Source organism: Scyliorhinus torazame, chromosome X, assembly GCF_047496885.1.
Source record: "Scyliorhinus torazame isolate Kashiwa2021f chromosome X, sScyTor2.1, whole genome shotgun sequence".
NCBI lineage: Eukaryota > Metazoa > Chordata > Chondrichthyes > Carcharhiniformes > Scyliorhinidae > Scyliorhinus > Scyliorhinus torazame.
The window spans coordinates 35,283,082-35,302,032 of NC_092738.1; the positions used below are offsets into that span (position 1 = coordinate 35,283,082).

Here is an 18,951-nt window from a genome sequence, read left to right on the forward strand (position 1 = left end):
TATTCGCCGCCGGGCTATCAGGGAAGCAAAGGCCAGAACATCTGCCTCTTTCTCCCCCTGGACTCCCGGGTCTTCCGAAACCCCAAAAATTGCCACCCCTGGACTCACCACCACCCTTGTTTTCAGCACCCGGGACATGAACCCTGCAAATCCCTCCCAGTACCCCCTAAGCTTAGGGCATGCCCAAAACATGTGAACATGGTTCGCTGGTCCTCCCGCGCATCTAGAGCACTTGTCCTCTACCCCAAAGAATTTGCTCATCTGAGCTACCGTCATGTGGGCCCGGTGAACGACCTTAAACTGAATCAGGCCGAGCCTGGCACATGTTGTGGTTGAGTTTACCCTACTCAGGGCTCCCGCCCACAGCCCGTCCTCCATCTCCCCGCCAAGTTCCTCCCATTTGAGTTTCAGTTCCCCGTCTGGGACTCTTCTCCCTTCATGAGCACCTGTAAATATCCGAGACTTTACCCTCTCCTCCTTCTCCACCCTCTCCTCCTTCTCCACCCTCTCCTCCTTCTCCTCTAGAGACTATTCTGTCCTGGATCCCTGTTGGCGGGAGGCGTGGGAAGGATGGGACCTGTCTGCGTACAAAGTCCCGCACCTGTAAATACCTAAAATCATTTCCCCTTTCCAGCCCAGCTTTCTCCTCCAACTCCCCCAAACTCGCAAAGTTCCCCTCCAGGAACATATCGCCCACCCTCCTCACCCCCGCCCGCCGTCATGCTCGAAACCCTCCATCCATGTTCCCGGGGGCGAATCGATGGTTATCACATATTGGAGCCCAGACAGACGCACCCCCCCCTACATGCCTCCTCCACTGGCCCCAAATCCGCAGGGCCGCCCCCACTACCGGGCTGGTGGAGTACCTGGCCGGCGCAAGCGTTAGGGGAGCCGTGACCAGGGCTGCCAAACTGGTGCCCCTGCACGAAGCCGCCTCCCAGATAGACCCCGTACCCACCATCCACTTCCTTATCATGGCTATGTTAGCTGCCCAGTAGTAGTTGATCAGATTCGGCAATGCCAGTCCCCCCTCGCTGCGGCTCCTTTCAAGCATCGCCTTCCTCACCCGCGGGGATTTTCCCACCCAGACAAAGCTCATGATGATTTTGCCAGTCCTTTTGAAGAAGGACCGTGGGATAAAGATCGGGAGGCACTGGAAGATGAACAGGAATTGTCATCTTTACAGTCTGCACTCTCCCTGCCAGTGGCAGCGAGAGTGCATCCCATCTCCGAAACTCCCACTCTGGTCAAATTTTACTTATGTGACCTGCCCCAGTCTGGGCCCTATTTTTAAAGGACGCCCTGATCTGGGCTTAAAGAAAAATCTCACATAGAAACATACATTGAAAATAGAAGCAGGAGGAGGCCATTCGGCCCTTCAAGCCTGCTCCACCATTCAGTATGATCATGGCAGATCATCAAGCTCAATACCCTGATCCCTCCTTCACCCCCCCCCCCCCCCCCCCCCCCATATCCCTTTAGCCCCAAGAGCTGTATCTAACTCCTTCTTGCAATTAAACAACATTTTGGCCTCAACTACTTTCTGTGGTACCGAATTCCACAGATTCGCCCCCCCCTTTGGGTGAAGAAATTCATCCACACCTCCGTCCTAAAAGGTTTAACCCTTATCCTCAAACTATGACCCCTAGTTCTGGACTCTCCCACCATCGGGAACATTCTTTTTGAATTTACCCTATCTAATCCTTTTTTAAAAAAATTTTTAGAGTACCCAATTCTTTTTTCCAATTAAGGGGCAATTTAGTGTGGCCAATCCACCCACCCTGCACATCTTTGGGTTGTGGGGGCGAAACCCACGCAGACACGGGGAGAATGTGTAAACTCCACACGGACAGTGACCCAGAGCTGGGATCAAACCCGGGACCTCGGCGCTGTGAGGCAGCAGTGCTAACCACTGTGCTGCCCTACACCTTGTCTAATCCTGTTAGAACTTTATAAGATTCTATTGGATCCCCTCTCACTCTTCTAAACTCCAACGAATATAATCCTAACGTACTGTTAGTCATCTATGTCGTTTATATAAATGACAATGTGGGGGTTAGGATCAGTAAGTTTACGGATCACAAAGATTGGCCGGGTGGTTAATAGTCAGGTTGAGTGTCTTGGGTTACAGGAAGATATAGCCCTCGCTAAACTGGAGTCAATGGGAATCAGGGGGAAAACATTCCGCTTTTTGAAGTCGTACCTGGCACAAAGGAAGATGGTTGTGGTGGTTGGAGGTCAATCATCTCAGCTCCAGGACATCACTGCAGGAGTTCCTCAGGGCAGTGTCCGAGGCCCAACCATCTTCAGCTGCTTCATCAATGACCTTCCCTCCATCATAAGGTCAGAAGTGGGAATGTTTGCGGATGACTGCACAATGTTCAGCACCATTCGCAACTCCTCAGATACTGAAGCAGTCCCTGTCCAAATGCAGCAAGACCTGGACAATATCCAGGCTTGGGCTGACAAGTTACATTCGCGCCACAGAAGTGCCAGGCAATGACCATCTCCAATAAGAGAGGATCTAACCATCACCCCTTAACATTCATTGGCATTACCGTCGCTGAATCCCCACAATCAACTTCCTGGGGGTTACCATTGACCAGAAACTGAACTGGACCCAGTCACATTAATACTGTGGCTACCAGAGCAGGTCAGAGGCTGTGAATCCTGCAGTGACTAGCTCACCTCCTGACCCCCCAAAAGCCTGTCCACCATCTACAAGGCACAAGTCAGGAGTGTGATGGAATACTCTCCACTTGCCTGGATGAGCGCAGCTCCAACAACACTCAAGAAGCCCAACACCATCCAGGACAAAGCAGCCTCACTTGATTGCTCCCCCTTCCACAAACATTTACTCCCTCCACCACCGACGAACAGTAGCAGCCGTGTGCACCATCTACAAGATGCACTGCAGTAACTCACCAAGGCTCCTTAGACAGCACCTTCCAAACCCATGACCACTGCCATCTAGAAGGACAAGAGCAGCAGATACCTGGGACCCCCACCACCTGGAGGTTCCCCTCCAAGTCACTCACCACCCTGACTGGGAAATATATCGACCGTTCCTTCACTGTCGCTGGGGCAACGTCCTGGAACTCCCTCCCTAACAGCACGGTGGGTGTACCTACACCACATGGACTGTAGTGGTTCAAGAAGGCAGCTCACCCCCACCTTCTCATGGGGCAATTAGGGATGGGCAATAAATGCTGGGCCTGTCCAGCGACGCCCACGTCCCGTAAATGAATCGTTTAAAAAAATGGGCGGAAAAGTGGCAGATGGAATATATCCCGGAAAAGTGTGAGGTGACACATTTTGGAAGGAGTAATGTGACAAGGAAATGTTCAATGAACGGCCTGACACTGGGAAGTTCCGAGGAACAAAGGGACCTTGGTGTGTTTGTCCAGAGATCTCTGAAGGCAGAAGGGCAGGTTAATAGGGAGGTGAAAAAGGCATATGGGACACTTGCCTTTATCAATCGTGGCATAGATTACAAAAGCAGGGAGGTTGTGTTGGAGTTGTACAGAACTTTGGTGAGGCCACAGCTGGAGTACTGTGTGCAATTCTGGTCGCCACATTATAGGAAGGATGTGATTGCACTGGAGGGGGGGCAGAGGAGATTCACCAGGATGGTGCCTGGGGTGGAATGTTTCAGTTATGAAGAGAGGTTGGACAGGCTTGGGCTGTTTTCGCTAGAGCAGAGAAGACTGAGGGGCGGCCTGATCGAGGTGGACAAGATTATGTGGGGCGTGGACAGGGTGGGTAGGGAGCAGCTGTTCCTCTTAGTTGAAGGGTCAGTTACGAGGGTGAAACAAGTTCAAGGTCAGGGATATGAGGTTGAATAATAATATTAATAATAATCGCTTATTGTCACAAGTAGGCTTCAATAAAGTTACTTAACCATTCATAAGTTTTATATTTTCTGTGGCAAGCCTCATTTCCATCAGTAAACATTTAGCTTAACGGGAACTGAAGCAAATGCCTTAAGGACTTCCAAAAAATATTTGGAGCAATTTTGTTACTAGCTGGTTATGGCTGGCTGTCAATTTTGATTTACTAACAGGGTGGAACTTGCTGCTAATCCCTGTCAAGATGCAATCGCGTTACTATGCTGGGCTCGCAGTCACAGGATTATTATTTTAGTTCAACTTTGGTATTTACAACATTGGGGTAAATATGCAAAGAAGAATATGATTTAATTGCCTCCTCGGTCAGCATCATGAACGGAAGATCCTCCCAGAGGTGGTTGAGGATATTTTCAGGAGGTGGGGAGGAGTAGGTCTGACCTCTTTGCTTCTATGGACAATTATCAGCTCATGCTTTTCTGCAATGGGACCTATGATTGTAGAATCCTGCTTCAGGCACCATGAGGTCGGTTTCGTTGTCTTGAGTTTATTAACAGCAAGTCTTTATTGACAACGCATAACAAACATATATAGAATCATAGAATTTACAGTGCAGAAGGAGGCCATTTGGCCCATCGAGTCTGCACCGGCCCTTGGAAAGAGCACCCTACCCAAGCCCACACCTCCACCCTATCCCAGCGACCCCACCCAACCCTTTGGACTAAGGGCAATTTACCATGGCCAACCCACCTAACCTGCACGTCTTTGGACTGTGGGATGAAACTGGAGCACCCGGAGGAAACCAACGCAGACACGGGGAGAACGTGCAGACTCCGCACAGACAGTGACCCAAGCCGGGAATCGAACCTGGGACCCTGGTGCTGTGAAGCGACAGTGCTAACCACTATGTCACCGTGCCGCCATTAGAGGTTACATGTATAGAGCTGACTTACACATCTCTCCATCTCTGGACTAATCCTGGCTCTGGATCATGGACCCTCTTACATCACTGTACACAGTACATCACGGTACTGTACTCAGTCCCACGTTAACCCTGTATGAAAGCAGACTGGTGATTTAACCTGAGGATCACCACACCTCCGGCGAGGGTGAGAACGCAGGGCCTTCATGAATAACGTCAGCCAATACGGGAATGAATCCATGCTGTAGGCCTCGTTCTGCATCACAAACCAGCCAACTGAGCTAAAATGGTCCCCTCTGGCAGGATGGAGTCCAGTCTACAGTATCTTCATTCTTCAGAGGCTGATACTCTCTGATTGCAGACAAGCTTCATAGTGCCAGGCTGCTCAACAGAAGTCACATGGCAGATTTAGCCCACCGGGCTTTTCACAATTAGCTGCATCTTTTTTTTAAAGAAGTATTTGGCAGCTAACTTGGAAAAGATTATTTAATAGTCTATATAGCAAGGCAGTGTGGTGAGTTGTAATGTGTAATGTATACTAGAGGCGTGTCAGCATATTTTGGTTAGTGAGAGCCAAGAACTAGAATATCTCTTAGGTCTTCGTGGGAGGCAAGCAATTGCCGATGGTGATTTGTTGCAAAGTACAGCAACAAAAGGTGTCAAACTTGCATATGTATGTGTTTGTGTTCTCCAAGATCAAACTATTGTGTGACTTCAATTTAGAAATCCCAAAGTATTATGCCTAACCATGAGTGATTGTTGCGTTGCATAGTATTCATGACCGTGACATCGTAAAATTGGTGGTAGTAAGATATGAGGCAGTAAGTAGGTAATTTAGCAAGGACAGTCACTGGAATGCGAAACCTCGCTGGTGGCACGTGGGTCAGATAACTGGGGCTATACTATGGTAGCTCCGTCTCCAACCCACCTTCATCTCGTGAGACTCCACAGCAGCATCAACCCTGAAATATTTGAACAGTGCTGATGATGATATCTGATTAAAACTCGTAAGAATATTGTCAGGAAGCCAAGGTTAGTCTTGTATCTAAGCATAGCCTTTCATAGAACATAGAACGATACAGCGCAGTACAGGCCCTTCGGCCCACAATGTTGCACCGAAACAAAAGCCATCTAACCTACACTATGCCATTATCATCCATATGCTTATCCAATAAACTTTTAAATGCCCTCAATGTTGGCGAGTTCACTACTGTTGCAGGTTGGGCATTCCACGGCCTCACCACCCTTTGCGTAAAGAACCTACCTCTGACCTCTGTCCTATATCTATTACCCCTCAGTTTAAGGCTATGTCCCCTCGTGCTAGCCATTTCCATCCGCGGGAGAAGGCTCTCACTGTCCACCCTATCTAACCCCCTGATCATTTTGTATGCCTCTATTAAGTCTCCTCTTAACCTTCTTCTCTCTAACGAAAACAACCTCAAGTCCATCAGCCTTTCCTCATAAGATTTTCCCTCCATACCAGGCAACATCCTGGTAAATCTCCTCTGCACCCGCTCCAAAGCTTCCACGTCCTTCCTATAATGCGGTGACCAGAACTGTACGCAATACTCCAAATGCGGCCGTACCAGAGTTTTGTACAGCTGCAACATGACCTCATGACTCCGGAACTCAATCCCTCTACCAATAAAGGCCAACACACCATAGGCCTTCTTCACAACCCTATCAACCTGGGTGGCAACTTTCAGGGATCTATGTGCATGGACACCTAGATCCCTCTGCTCATCCACACTTCCAAGAACTTTACCATTAGCCAAATATTCCGCATTCCTGTTATTCCTTCCAAAGTGAATCACCTCACACTTCTGTGCATTAAACTCCATTTGCCACCTCTCAGCCCAGCTCTGCAGCTTATCTATGTCCCTCTGTAACCTGCTACATCCTTCCGCACTGTCGACAACACCACCGACTTTAGTGTCGTCTGCAAATTTACTCACCCACCCTTCTGCGCCTTCCTCTAGGTCATTGATAAAAATGACAAACAGCAACGGCCCCAGAACAGATCCTTGTGGTACGCCACTTGTAACTGAACTCCACTCTGAACATTTCCCATCAACCACCACCCTCTGTCTTTCAGCGAGCCAATTTCTGATCCACATCTCTAAATCACCCTCAATCCCCAGCCTCCGTATTTTCTGCAATAGCCTACCGTGGGGAACCTTATCAAACGCTTTACTGAAATCCATATACACCACATCAACTGCTCTACCCTCGTCTACCTGTTCAGTCACCTTCTCAAAGAACTCGATAAGGTTTGTGAGGCATGACCTACCCTTCACAAAGCCATGCTGACTATCCCTAATCATATTATTCCTATCTAGATGATTATAAATCTTGTCTCTTATAAACCCCTCCAAGACTTTACCCACAACAGACGTGAGGCTCACCGGTCTATAGTTGCCGGGGTTGTCTCTACTCCCCTTCTTGAACAAAGGGACCACATTTGCTATCCTCCAGTCCTCTGGCACTATTCCTGTAGCCAATGATGACATAAAAATCAAAGCCAAAGGCCCAGCAATCTCTTCCCTGGCTTCCCAGAGAATCCTAGGATAAATCCCATCAGGCCCCGGGGACTTATCTATTTTCAGCCTGTCCAGAATTGCCAACACCTCTTCCCTACGTACCTCAATGCCATCTATTCTAATAGCCTGGGTCTCCTCCACAACATTATCTTTTTCCTGAGTGAATACTGACGAAAAATATTCATTTAGTATCTCGCCTATCTCTTCAGACTCCACACACAACTTCCCATCCCTGTCCTTGACTGGCCCTACTCTTACCCTAGTCATTCTTTTATTCCTGACATACCTATAGAAAGCGTTTGGGGTTTCCTTGATCCTACCTGCCAAATACTTCTCATGTCCCCTCCTTGCTCGTCTTAGCTCTCTCTTTAGATCCTTCCTCGCTACCTTGTAACTATATCAAGCGCCCCAACTGAAACTTCACTCCTCATCTTCACATAGGCCTCCTTCTTCCTCTTAACAAGAGATTCCACTTCTTTGGTAAACCACGGATCCCTCGCTCGACGCCTTCCTCCCTGCCTGACCGGTACGTACTTATCAAGAACACGCAGTAGCTGTTCCTTAAACCAGCTCCACATATCCAGTGTGCCCAACACTTGCAGCCTACTTCTCCAACCTATCCCCCCCAAGTCATGCCTAATGGCATCATAATTGCCCTTCCCCCAGCTATAACTCTTGCCCTGCGGGGTATGCTTATCCCTTTCCATCACTAACGTAAACGTCACCAAATTGTGGTCACTGTCCCCAAAGTGCTCACCTACCTCCAAATCTAACACCTGGCCTGGTTCATTACCCAAAACCAAATCCAATGTGGCCTCTCCTCTTGTTGGCCTGTCAACATATTGTGTCAGGAAACCCTATATCTTTTCCAGTCAATATTTGGAAAGTTAAAGTCTCCCATAATAATTACCCTGCTACTTTCACTCTTATCCAGAATCATCTTCGCCATCCTTTCCTCTACATCCCTAGAATTATTTGGAGGCCTATAGAAAACTCCCAACAGGGTGACCTCTCCTTTCCTGTTTCTAACCTCAGCCCATACTACCTCGGAAGAAGAGTCCCCATCTAGCATCCTCTCCGCCACCGTAATACTGTTTTTGACTAGCAGCGCCACACCTCCCCCTCTTTTGCCTCCTTCTCTGAGCTTACTAAAACACCTAAACCCCGGAACCTGCAACAACCATTCCTGTCCCTGCTCTATCCATGTCTCCGAAATGGCCACAACATCGAAGTCCCAGGTACCAACCCATGCTGCCAGTTCCCCTACCTTATTTCGTATACTCCTGGCATTGAAGTAGACACGCTTCAAACCACCTACCTGAACACTGGCCCCCTCCTGCGAAGTCAATTCTGTGCTCCTGACCTCTATACTCTCAATCTCTCGTACCCTAAAACTACAATCCAGGTTCCCATGCCCCTGCTGTATTAGTTTAAACCCCCCCCCAAAGAGCACTAACAAATCTCTCCCCCCCCCCCCCCCCCAAAAGGATATTTGTGCCCCTCAGGTTCAGATGTAGACCATCCTGTCTGTAGAGGTCCCACCTTCCCCAGAAAGAGCCCCAGTTATCCAGAAATCTGAATCCCTCCCGCCTGCACCATCCCTGTAGCCACGTGTTTAATTGCTCTCTCTCCCTATTCCTCATCTCATTATCACGTGGCACGGGCAACAACCCAGAGATAACAACTCTGTTTGTTCTCGTTCTGAGCTTCCATCCTAGCTCCCTGAAAGCCTGCCTGACATCCTTGTCCCCTTTCCTACCTATGTCGTTCGTGCCAATGTGGACCACGACTTGGGGCTGCTCCCCCTCCCCCCTAAGGACCCGGAAAACACGATCCGAGACATCACGTACCCTTGCACCTGGGAGGCAACATACCAAACGTGAGTCTCTCTCGCTCCCACAAAATCTCCTATCTGTGCCCCTGACTATCGAGTCCCCAATTACTAATGCTCTGCTCCTCTTCCCCCCTTCCCTTCTGAGCAACAGGGACAGACTCCGTGCCAGAGGCCCGTACCCCATGGCTTCATCTGTCGGTAACCAACACGGCCAGCTGATGCAGCCTCATGCTCTAAGTTTGACATTCCTGCAGCAATCTTGTGACCTCTGAATAAAATTGGTATTTTTTTAAAATGAGGAACTCCGGCCCATGCTGAAGGTGGCAGTGTCTTATTGCTTGACCAAGCTAGGACTTCTTTGGTAGCAATTCTTGTCTTGGTGCTTGAACAAGCCAGATCTTATGAGGGAAGGCTGAGGGACTTGAGGCTGTTTTCGTTAGAGCGAAGAAGGTTAAGAGGTGACTTAATTGAGGCATACAAAATGATCAGAAGATTGGATAGGGTGGACAGTGAGAGTCTTTTTCCTCGGATAGTGATGTCTAGCACGAGGGGACATAGCTTTAAATTGAGGGGAGATAGATACCTTTAAATTGAGGGGAGATAGATATAACACAGATGTCAGAGGTAGGTTCTTTACTCAGAGAGTAGTAAGGGTGTGGAATGCCCTACCTGCAACAGTAGTGGACTCGCCAACACTAAGGGCATTCAAATGGTCATTGGATAGACATATGGACGATAAGGGGATAGTGTAGATGGGCTTTAGAGTGGTTTCACAGTCGGCGTAACATCGAGGGCCGAAGGGCCTGTACTGCGCTGTTATGTTCTATGTTCTAGTGGTCATCAGGTGGCAGTGCCCCTCATAGTGAGCAGATAATTCAGTAAGTAGTGGTTAGATTATGATGAGCATGGGTTTTGTCAGGAGAAGGTAAGAGTGAGTGAAGTAAGGAATTTCAATATTTTGAGGGAGGGGCAAAAAAATAAACTTGGGTAGTTGATGTGTCTTCATTTTAACAGTAAGGACATAGGAAGAAGAAGATGTAGGCCTGATTTTACCAAAAATCTCTTGTGTGGTAGCGAGCAGGAAATGCCGCAAGTCCGTCACTGCTATAAAACGTTAATTGGTCCACTTAACGAGGCCCCACGGGATTCACGTTGCAAATCGTGGTTCACCTGCTGATTCGCTGGGACCGCGAGGACACCAGTTTATACCCGTCACAACTATCATCCCCCCCCCTCTACCAGCACAGAGACACACACCTCGGTGGGCAATGGTCGTGGCCAGACTTCTGGGGCACATTCCGGTGAGCACCACACGGCTGCTGATGTACATCAGATGGAGGCAGGAACGACCAGGCGAGACCGCAGTCGGAGGTCTGCCGGATCCCAGGACCCAGCTGGGTCACAGCCTGATGCTGAGCCTCTGGATCAGGTTTACCCGGAGCTGATGCAGACGTTAGGGTGCGGCCATGATATTCAGATGGGGACGTCAGCGACACTCGAGCAGGTCCACAGCCGAATGGAGGAGTCCCAGAGGCTATGGGTACAGGAGATGGCGCCGGCAATGCGTGGCACCGAGGGCAACACTGCTAGGGTGGCAGCTGCAGTGGAAAGCCTGTTGCATGCAGTCAGCAGCATGAGTGGATGTCCAAGGCGTGGCCCAGTCAGTGATGGCCATGGCTGAGCGCCTCGACAGCATGTCCCAGTCGCAGGGGGGACTTGACACAGTACCAGGTGGGCAAAGCCGAGGCACTCCAGAGCATGTCCCAATCACTGAGGAGCATCGTAGATGGCGTCAACACCACACTGCAGACTTCGGGGAGCCACCAGGAGTGGCAGAGCCAGATGATGCAGGGGACAGTGGGGGCTCAATCCATCTGGCTCTCTGTCCCGACGTAAACGCCAGGGCCCTAAGGGCACCAACCAGGAAGAGGGCGCGCTGAGTGCCAATCCGAAGCCACCCTATGGAGTGGCGAAGGCAGCTACCAGCCCCCCATCCCACTGACAATGGTGCGCCTCGGACTGCGCGCCCGGAACATGGCGGCACAGTGGGGCATGTGCCGCTGGCAAGTGAGCTGGGGCCCTCTGGCCACAGGGCCGCCAGAGGATGACCACCAGGGGCATCGAGGGCCATGGGATGCAGTAGGCAACAGGCTGCCTCCACTTCTGATGTGCATCCTGGGGATACACCCAGACGTAGTGAAGTGCACGGAAGGCTCGGAGTGGGTGGGGGGGGGGTGTACTGCAGGGCATCACCAGAGCGGTCGAGGCATCGGAATCACATCTTGAGGAGTCCGATACACCGATGGATCGCAGCCTGGGTGGCTGCAAGGGCCTCATTGTATCGGGTCTCCGCTTCGGTCACCAACCTCTGTACTGGTGTCATTAGCCAGGTCCTCAGCGGGTACCCCTTATCCCCCAAGAGCCAACCAGTCATCCTGGGGTGGTCCTCGAAGAGGACCGGGTTGTCCGACTGCCCCAGGATGTAGCTGCCATGCACACTCCCAGGGAAGGGGGCACACACTAGCATGATCAGAGCAGATGAACTTGACGACCAGTGAGTGGAACACCTTCCTGTTGATGAAGGGCCCCACCGGACCACCCGGTGCACGCAAAGCGACATGCATGCCATCTATTACCCACTGGACCTCGGGCATACTAGCAATGGCAGAGAATCCTGCTGCGCGGCATCTTGCTGGGCCTGACCATGTCAAAATGTATGTAGTTCGCTGCCTAGACAAACAGGGCATCCTGTCCGTCATCTGTTCGAAAGACCAGCAATTCCTGTACACCTTTGGCTTCGCGGGCCTCCCCCTCTGGGTCCCTCCCTGGCCTGACGGTCGGCCGGGTCCTCGGGGGGGGGGGGGGGGGGAACAGGGCCCTGCACATCAGTCGCTGCCTGGAGCCTCTGTCAATGCTGCTGCCGCTGACTTCTGGCCGCCAGGCCTGCCACCAGCACGACGGCAGCTGCCACAGGGTCCATGATATCAACCATTGCGTGTAATATCTGTAAGGAATTAGAGAGTGTGTGACACTGCCAACCAGCACTGTCTTCCTCCCTGGGACACTCCATTCCCCCATTGCTCCCAACCCCCTGCCATCTGACACCTCCAGCTCACACACCTCCGACCGCAGTGGGGCCCCTGATCACCGGACCCCATACCCTGTACCACAGACACCCGTGCGTAACGTTACCTGGACCGGATGCTGGTCCCCTCCCTGGTGCGCACACCCACTCTCTGGTCGCCGACATGTCCCCGGTGCTGGGCCCCAGCCCCTGGGTGTTTGGATGCTGGCCGCTGTTTGGATGCTGGCGTGTGTGGTGTTGCCTCCTGCAGTGTCCAGGCATCATGGGATGCCAGGAAATTACTCCCACATGCTATATGGCCCGACCACCCACGGGGATCCACTTGGGAGGTAAGTGGTTACTTTACTACAATTCCCTATTTGCAGCCTCCAGCCCCGCGGCCTGAGGATTCTGCGGCCAGTGAGAGTTATGGTGGTCGGTGGGGCAGGCGGCCTGGGGTTGCACCCGGCACGGGAGCTCACGGTGGGGTTGGCATGGCGGACCTGGATCGCTGAGAGACCCATCTCTTCACCCAGCTCGGGGGCGCCCCCCCCCCCCCACTCACCGCTAAACCCTGCCGCCCCCCCCCCCTCCCCCCACCCACTGATGGCGGGCCACCCCTGACCGAGACTGGCTCCCCCACCCCTCCGAGCACTGGCGCACCAACCCCAGGGCCCCCGAGCTCTATGCCTGAGAACGAAGATGGCTACTCACCTCCTCGGATCCCCACAGCAGCCCTTCCGCCAGGTTCACGTTTTTAAAATGTGTACCAATTGGCACCCCTGTGAGCACGTGCTGGGGAGGGTGTTAGATCATGGGAGGCCGTTAGGTAGCAGGTCGCTCCCGTTAATTGTATGGAGATTGGGCTTAAGTGGTGATTATTGGTTTATCGCCACGCTATGACGGGATTCATTAGCCAACGTGAGCGAGCTGCTTAGATTGCATACAGATCGGCGCCTGGCGCGATTTTCATTTTTGGCGCCTCCCGCAATTTAATGGCCTCGTCTCATTTAAGCCACAACGCGGCCATTAAATCGTGCCTGTAGGATGGAATATTTGAAGCTCAGGAACAGGAAAGGAGAATTCAGAATAGCTGACCATACAGATGAGGCAGGTTGCAGTGGCAAGCAAGAGATTTGAGATGAGGATTAACTCTTGAATGGCCAGCTCTTGCTTGTATCCTTATCAGACCAATGTGATAGAAAAGTACCTCCGTGTTCAGGTCTAGAATGGACTTTATAGAATTGTTGAAGGAAAACAGAAAACCAAATTTTCAGTAGGAACAGTTTTTCTTTGCTGTGGAGTCTCGCTCAGCAGAATATGGGTTGAAAGTGTTGAAATATTTTCCACATAAGATCCTTACAATTGGCAGAAAGAAGAACCTTCCATTCCATTCTTTTGGACTGGAGTCTGCGCCGCACTTCAAAGGTTTCGAATTTGTTACAGTTGCAACGCATTTTTTATCCAAAAGGGAGAGGAGAGCAGTCACTTCCGTTTTGTTTGTACCTTGGGAACGAGCCAGGGAATTTCAACACCTGGCAAACTGCAGAGAAACCTTTAACCGCTAATTGACCTCAACAAATGTCTATTTTAAACAATTAGACTTTGTAACCTTAAAGGAACAGGCAAGGTTACATATAGCTGAACTCCAATAGAAGAATAATGTGTTACAGTTTACCACTCATCTCCTTATCCTGTGACCTGACCACACCAGATTCATTAGTTCAAGGTCTAAGTTGTTCAAAGAATACTTTCCACGGGTTGTATGAGTGGAAAATATATTTTTCATCTGGTTAATTATTTATTCTTTTTTAAGCGTTACTTGCACCAGATACAATTTTCTCACCTCGTAACAAGGAGACATATCTATCATACTGTAAAATGTCCATCAATCAAATGACCATGGGCAGAATTCAACCCAAAAATATCTTTGGGCATGATCCAACAGCCACACTGCGCCTGAAAAGCAGTTCGCCACGGCGCAGCGTGGCGATAGAAGCCGGGAGACCCCGCTCCCGGGATCTACCTGGTTCCTAACACCTTGCGAGATCTAACGCAATTCCGATGTAAATCCTGCCCATTGTGGGTGGGATCACCTTTTAGCAAATCTGCATATTAGAGCGCGACAGCTAATCTCACTTTAATGTGCAGTTTCCCGAGGCACCTGAGGTGTTGGGATCTATCCCCTTTGCTTCTGAGAACTACTGAGGTTCTACCTGTCCCCGGTGTTGCGAAGGATGGGCCTGGCCTCATTGCCGCGGAACGCTCCAAGTAGTTGGACTGTGCCGTATCACCTGTCTCTCGTGGAAAAGTTTTTGAAGAAAAACACCTTTGACCACAAGGCAATGAAGCAGTGGTCAGCACGTAATGTCCTCGAGGCCCTCAGGGAAAAGGAGACTGTGGAGGACGTTGGACGGTTCCCTGAGCAGACTGTCCGAGCCATCTGGCAGAACACCTCATCGCCAGAACTTACAAACAAGCACCAAGACCTAGCTTGGCTGGTGGTGAGAAGGGCCCTCTCCGTCAGAGTCTTCATGTACACCCGAAGGCTCAGCGCCGTTGCACATTGCCCTCGGAGTGGCTGTGGGGGAAATGAGACGGTCACACACCTCCTTGTGGACTGTGCCTTTGCAAACAAGGTTTGGAGAAAGATGCAGTGGTATTTGTCAAGGTTCATCCCGAGCAGCTCTGTGACACAGGACTCTGTGCTCTACGGACTGTTTCCAGGGACACACACCGAGACAAACATCAACTGCTGCTGGAAGGTCATCAACTCGGTAAAAGACGCTCTTTGGTCTGCCCGAAACTTGCTGACCTTCCAGTGCAAAGAGCTGTCCTCGACCGAGTGTTGCAGACTGGCACATTCCAAGGTCCAGGACTACGTGCTGAGGGACGCACTCGAGCTTGGGGCAGCTGCCGCCAAGACGCAATGGGGAAAGACCACTGTGTAAGGTCTTTCCAGCAAATGTACACCGAGGGGCGGGTAACAGTGTAAACCCCCCTCGGTCTGGGCCACCAACACTCCAATGTATAAAAGAAACATGACAATGTAAATATTTCAGAAGGAATTGTAACGTAAAGAACGATATGTGTGTAAGGTTATCAAAATTGAATGGAAGAAAGTCAAGGGAGTGTGTAACTCTGATGGAAATGTACAGTCAAGACAATTCAAAATGTTCTGTAATGTTTATGATAGATGTTATGAATAAAGTATATTTTTTGAAAAAAAAAGTCTACACCGACAGGGACCAGGCAGAATGGTACTCGTGCGGGTCTCCCAGGGGATCGGAGGCCCCCAGGTCTATGCCCTTTTGGCAGGGCGGCACCGCCAAGGTGCAAAGCTGATATTTCTTTGTGTGCTGGTGATCGGGCCGGGGGTGCCCTGCCCAGGTGTTTTGGGGGGGGGGGGGGGGGGGGGGTGGATTCGGGGGGGGGGGGGGGTGGTGGATTCAGGGGGGGGGGGCGGTGGATTCAGGGAGCCTGAGACCCTCCCATAGTGCGTTGGGGTTTTGAGGGGGGGGGGGGCGTCAGGGGCCTCGAAGATTGGGGCACCATTTAAAAATGGCATCCCAATCTCTCACTACACTGAGGAAGTCCAGCGATCAGGGCTCCTCGGTGTAGGAAACGAGGCTGTGTGCACCTCAGCTGCACGTTTCCCACTGAGGCCCCCTATCTAAAGCCTCAGTGGGAAACGTTTTCAATAAGGGGATCAGGGGTTATGGGGAGAAGGCAGGAGAATGGGGATGAGAAAAATATCAGCCATGAATGAATGGCGGAGCAGACTCGATGGGCCGAGTGGCCTAATTCTGCTCCTATGTCTGATGGTCTTGTGGAGTGACATTTTATAGCCATTTATTTCTCGGCGCTGCGAGCGCTCACTATGGGACTTTGTTCCCTTTTAGTTAAATCGCGCTCTTTGTGTCATGTTTGGCGGGGTGTTTCTTGCCGGCTTTTTGGGGGAGAGCCACATCGCTATTCACCCACACGATGACTGGAATTCTCCGGTCGGTGCGACTTCACTTTTCCCGCCGGCAGCGTATCCCAGCCCACGGGTCACCCGGAGGCGTGGACTGGTTTCAATGGGACATAGTCAATGCACATAGTCATTTTTGGGGGCCTAGGGGAGTTTCTCCCCGGTTTAAGCCACACAATGGGGAGCTGAACTCCAGTGAGACCAGCTCCTCCGGGATCGGGCCGCCATTTTGAAAGGATGCCCCGATCACATCCCAACCCACAGACAATGTCAACCCCCACCCCCCTAACACACACATTTATTTTATTTTTTAAATTTAGAGTACCCAATTCTTTTTTTCCAATTAAGGGGCAATTTAGCATGGCCAATCCACCTAACCAGCACATCTTTGGGTTGTGGGCGTGAAACCCTCACAAACACTGGGAGAATGTGCAAACCACACGGGCAGTGACCCAAGGCCGGGATCGAACCTGGGACCTCGGCGCCTTGAGGCAGCAGTGCTAACCACTGCGCCACCGTGCTGCCCTCCCCAACACACACATGGCCATTACCCCGCCCCCACCAAGTGAGGACTAAGGAGTCGCTGAGGGGCCCCCCTTTTCAGGATCCCCAGCCTTCAAGAATCATAGAATTTACAGTGCAGAAGGAGGCCATTCGGCCCATGGAGACTGCACCGGCTCTTGAAAAGAGCACCCTACTTACACCCACACTTCCACCATATCCCCATAACCAGGGGTGGGGGGGTGGGGGGGGGGGCTGTATCTCAGTTACCCAGAGTATATAAGGTCGGCCAGTCAGGCACAGACCAGAGAGGAACCCGCTCGGGATCTACCTGGAAGTGTAAATATAATGTTTATAAATAAAACCTTGTTCTTATGTTTATTCGATGTGGACACCCCGTGTCCTTATTAAAGCCTCGCTCTAAATTCTCCCCCTCCTCCGAACTCCGCCCCATCTCCAAACTCTCCCGCTCCTCCAAACTCTCCCCCAGCCCTCCCTCCCTGCAGTCTCCAGGCGTTCGAGCCTCACCGACCTGCCTCCCGAACTCTCTCCGGGCTTCCTGTATTCTCCCTCCCTCTGACAGCCCCCAACACTGGCTGCCACAGCCCTGCTCCCCGCGCAGGGGGGGCAGAGTTTTGCTGCACGAGTTATAGGTTATAAAGAAAAACATTAAAATATCTCATCAAAACAGGGTGTGCTTTTTCGCAGGTAGCTCAGCTTTCTGGTGTTTGGAGCTATCGAAATTCAGAAATATGGAAAATAAATTCTGTAATTATTTTTGGTATCCAAATGCTTAAGTGATGTTACTAATCGCAAATGTTTGAGTGCTATGGTGTGGGACAGTTGATGGCATTGATGCCGGTTACAGCACGTGTAACGTTAAATGATTGGTTTGGAGCGCAACTGATATCAAATGAGTTCAATTGAACGCTTTTGAACACAAAAGATGTCATAAATTTCAGGTCGGGTTTTGTAATGGTTTAAATGATGTAATTGCTGTAAATTTTACAAAAAAGAGTTTGGATTAATGAAATGAGTGTTGGTTTAGTTGTATATATCCATTCATGTTCCTCGGATCGGGATGCTTTGGCCTGGATTTTCTGCCCCTCCTGCCAGCGAGATCGTTCAGCCCCGCCAAGTCTATGGTAATTTAAATGGCTCAACATATCCACCACAGGGGAGCCCGCCCTGGCAATGCTGGAAAATCCCGGCCTTTGTTGTTGGGTGCACTCTTTGCTTTACCTAATCTGGAATATTAGACCGGATTCTCCGGTCCCCCCAGCTGTGTGTTTCCCGGCAGCGTGTCATCTGCTGGGGGCAGGATTCTATCTTCCTGCCACTCGCCACCGGGATTCCCATTGAAACCATCCCACACCGCCGGGAAACCTCCGAGAGTGGGTGCGCTACCGGCGGGAAAAGTGAATCCCAATGGTCGGAGAATTCCGACCATTATGTTTGAGTCACTATTCTTGCGGCACCTGGAAAAGATGATGAATTCTGTCCATCTTTCCCTTCATATCAGCCTGTCTTTTTCCATGCTGGGTGTGTTGTGATGAAGAGATTATTTTGTTTTGGGCTCAAATATTGAGCCCGATAGTGTTGGCCTGTAGTTGTCTGTAATGTGTATCAATAAATGGCTAGAACATTTAAAAAAAAGTTTTGGATAGTTATTCTCTTCACTTAAAATGTTTCCCTTTTATCTGCTCAGTTATTTTAACAGATGATGAAGTCCAGAGGAAAAAGGAGATGATTTTGAAACGGAAAGAAGAAGAAGCGATAAAGGAGGCTAAGAAACCAAAGTTGTCGGATGAACAAGAACAACTGATTGCCTTATTGGTTGACGCCCACCATAAAACATACGATTCATCATATTCGTTCGTCACACAGTTCAGAGTATGTATCTCGGTCAAGACCAGGCACACAACAAAATTTGTAATTCCTCACCGTGTAAATCTATTTTTGTTAGATATATGGCAAGAGATAACAGGCAATATCTGTAGGAATTTAGCATCAAACTGTCTACATATTTCCACACTCGAGCACTGCACATTGATCTGGAGGGTTGTGTTTGGAAGGGGCACCCCTTGAAATCTTCGTAGAGTTAGTTTTGCATGATGTTCCAATGTCCGTAAAATCCATCAACATTTAAAGCGACATTTGAATATCTGGTAACCAGCTGAAAGAAATTACGCCTCAGGTTTCACGTTTTTAAATAAAAACAAACTTTATGAAAACATAGACAAAGCAAGCACGGTAAATGTAACACAAATAG

General features: G+C 50.3%; 1 protein-coding gene across 3 annotated transcripts in view; it reads left to right on the forward strand.

The window, feature by feature from the left end:
* LOC140405513 (vitamin D3 receptor-like) overlaps positions 1 to 18,951 on the forward strand; it is a 230,297-nt gene that overhangs the window by 139,762 nt on the left and 71,584 nt on the right. For all 3 annotated transcript variants that reach the window (XM_072494055.1, XM_072494052.1, XM_072494053.1), the window contains one exon: positions 18,388 to 18,572. In XM_072494055.1, coding sequence (XP_072350156.1) covers positions 18,388 to 18,572 — 185 coding nt within the window. The remainder of the gene's footprint in view (positions 1 to 18,387; positions 18,573 to 18,951) is intronic.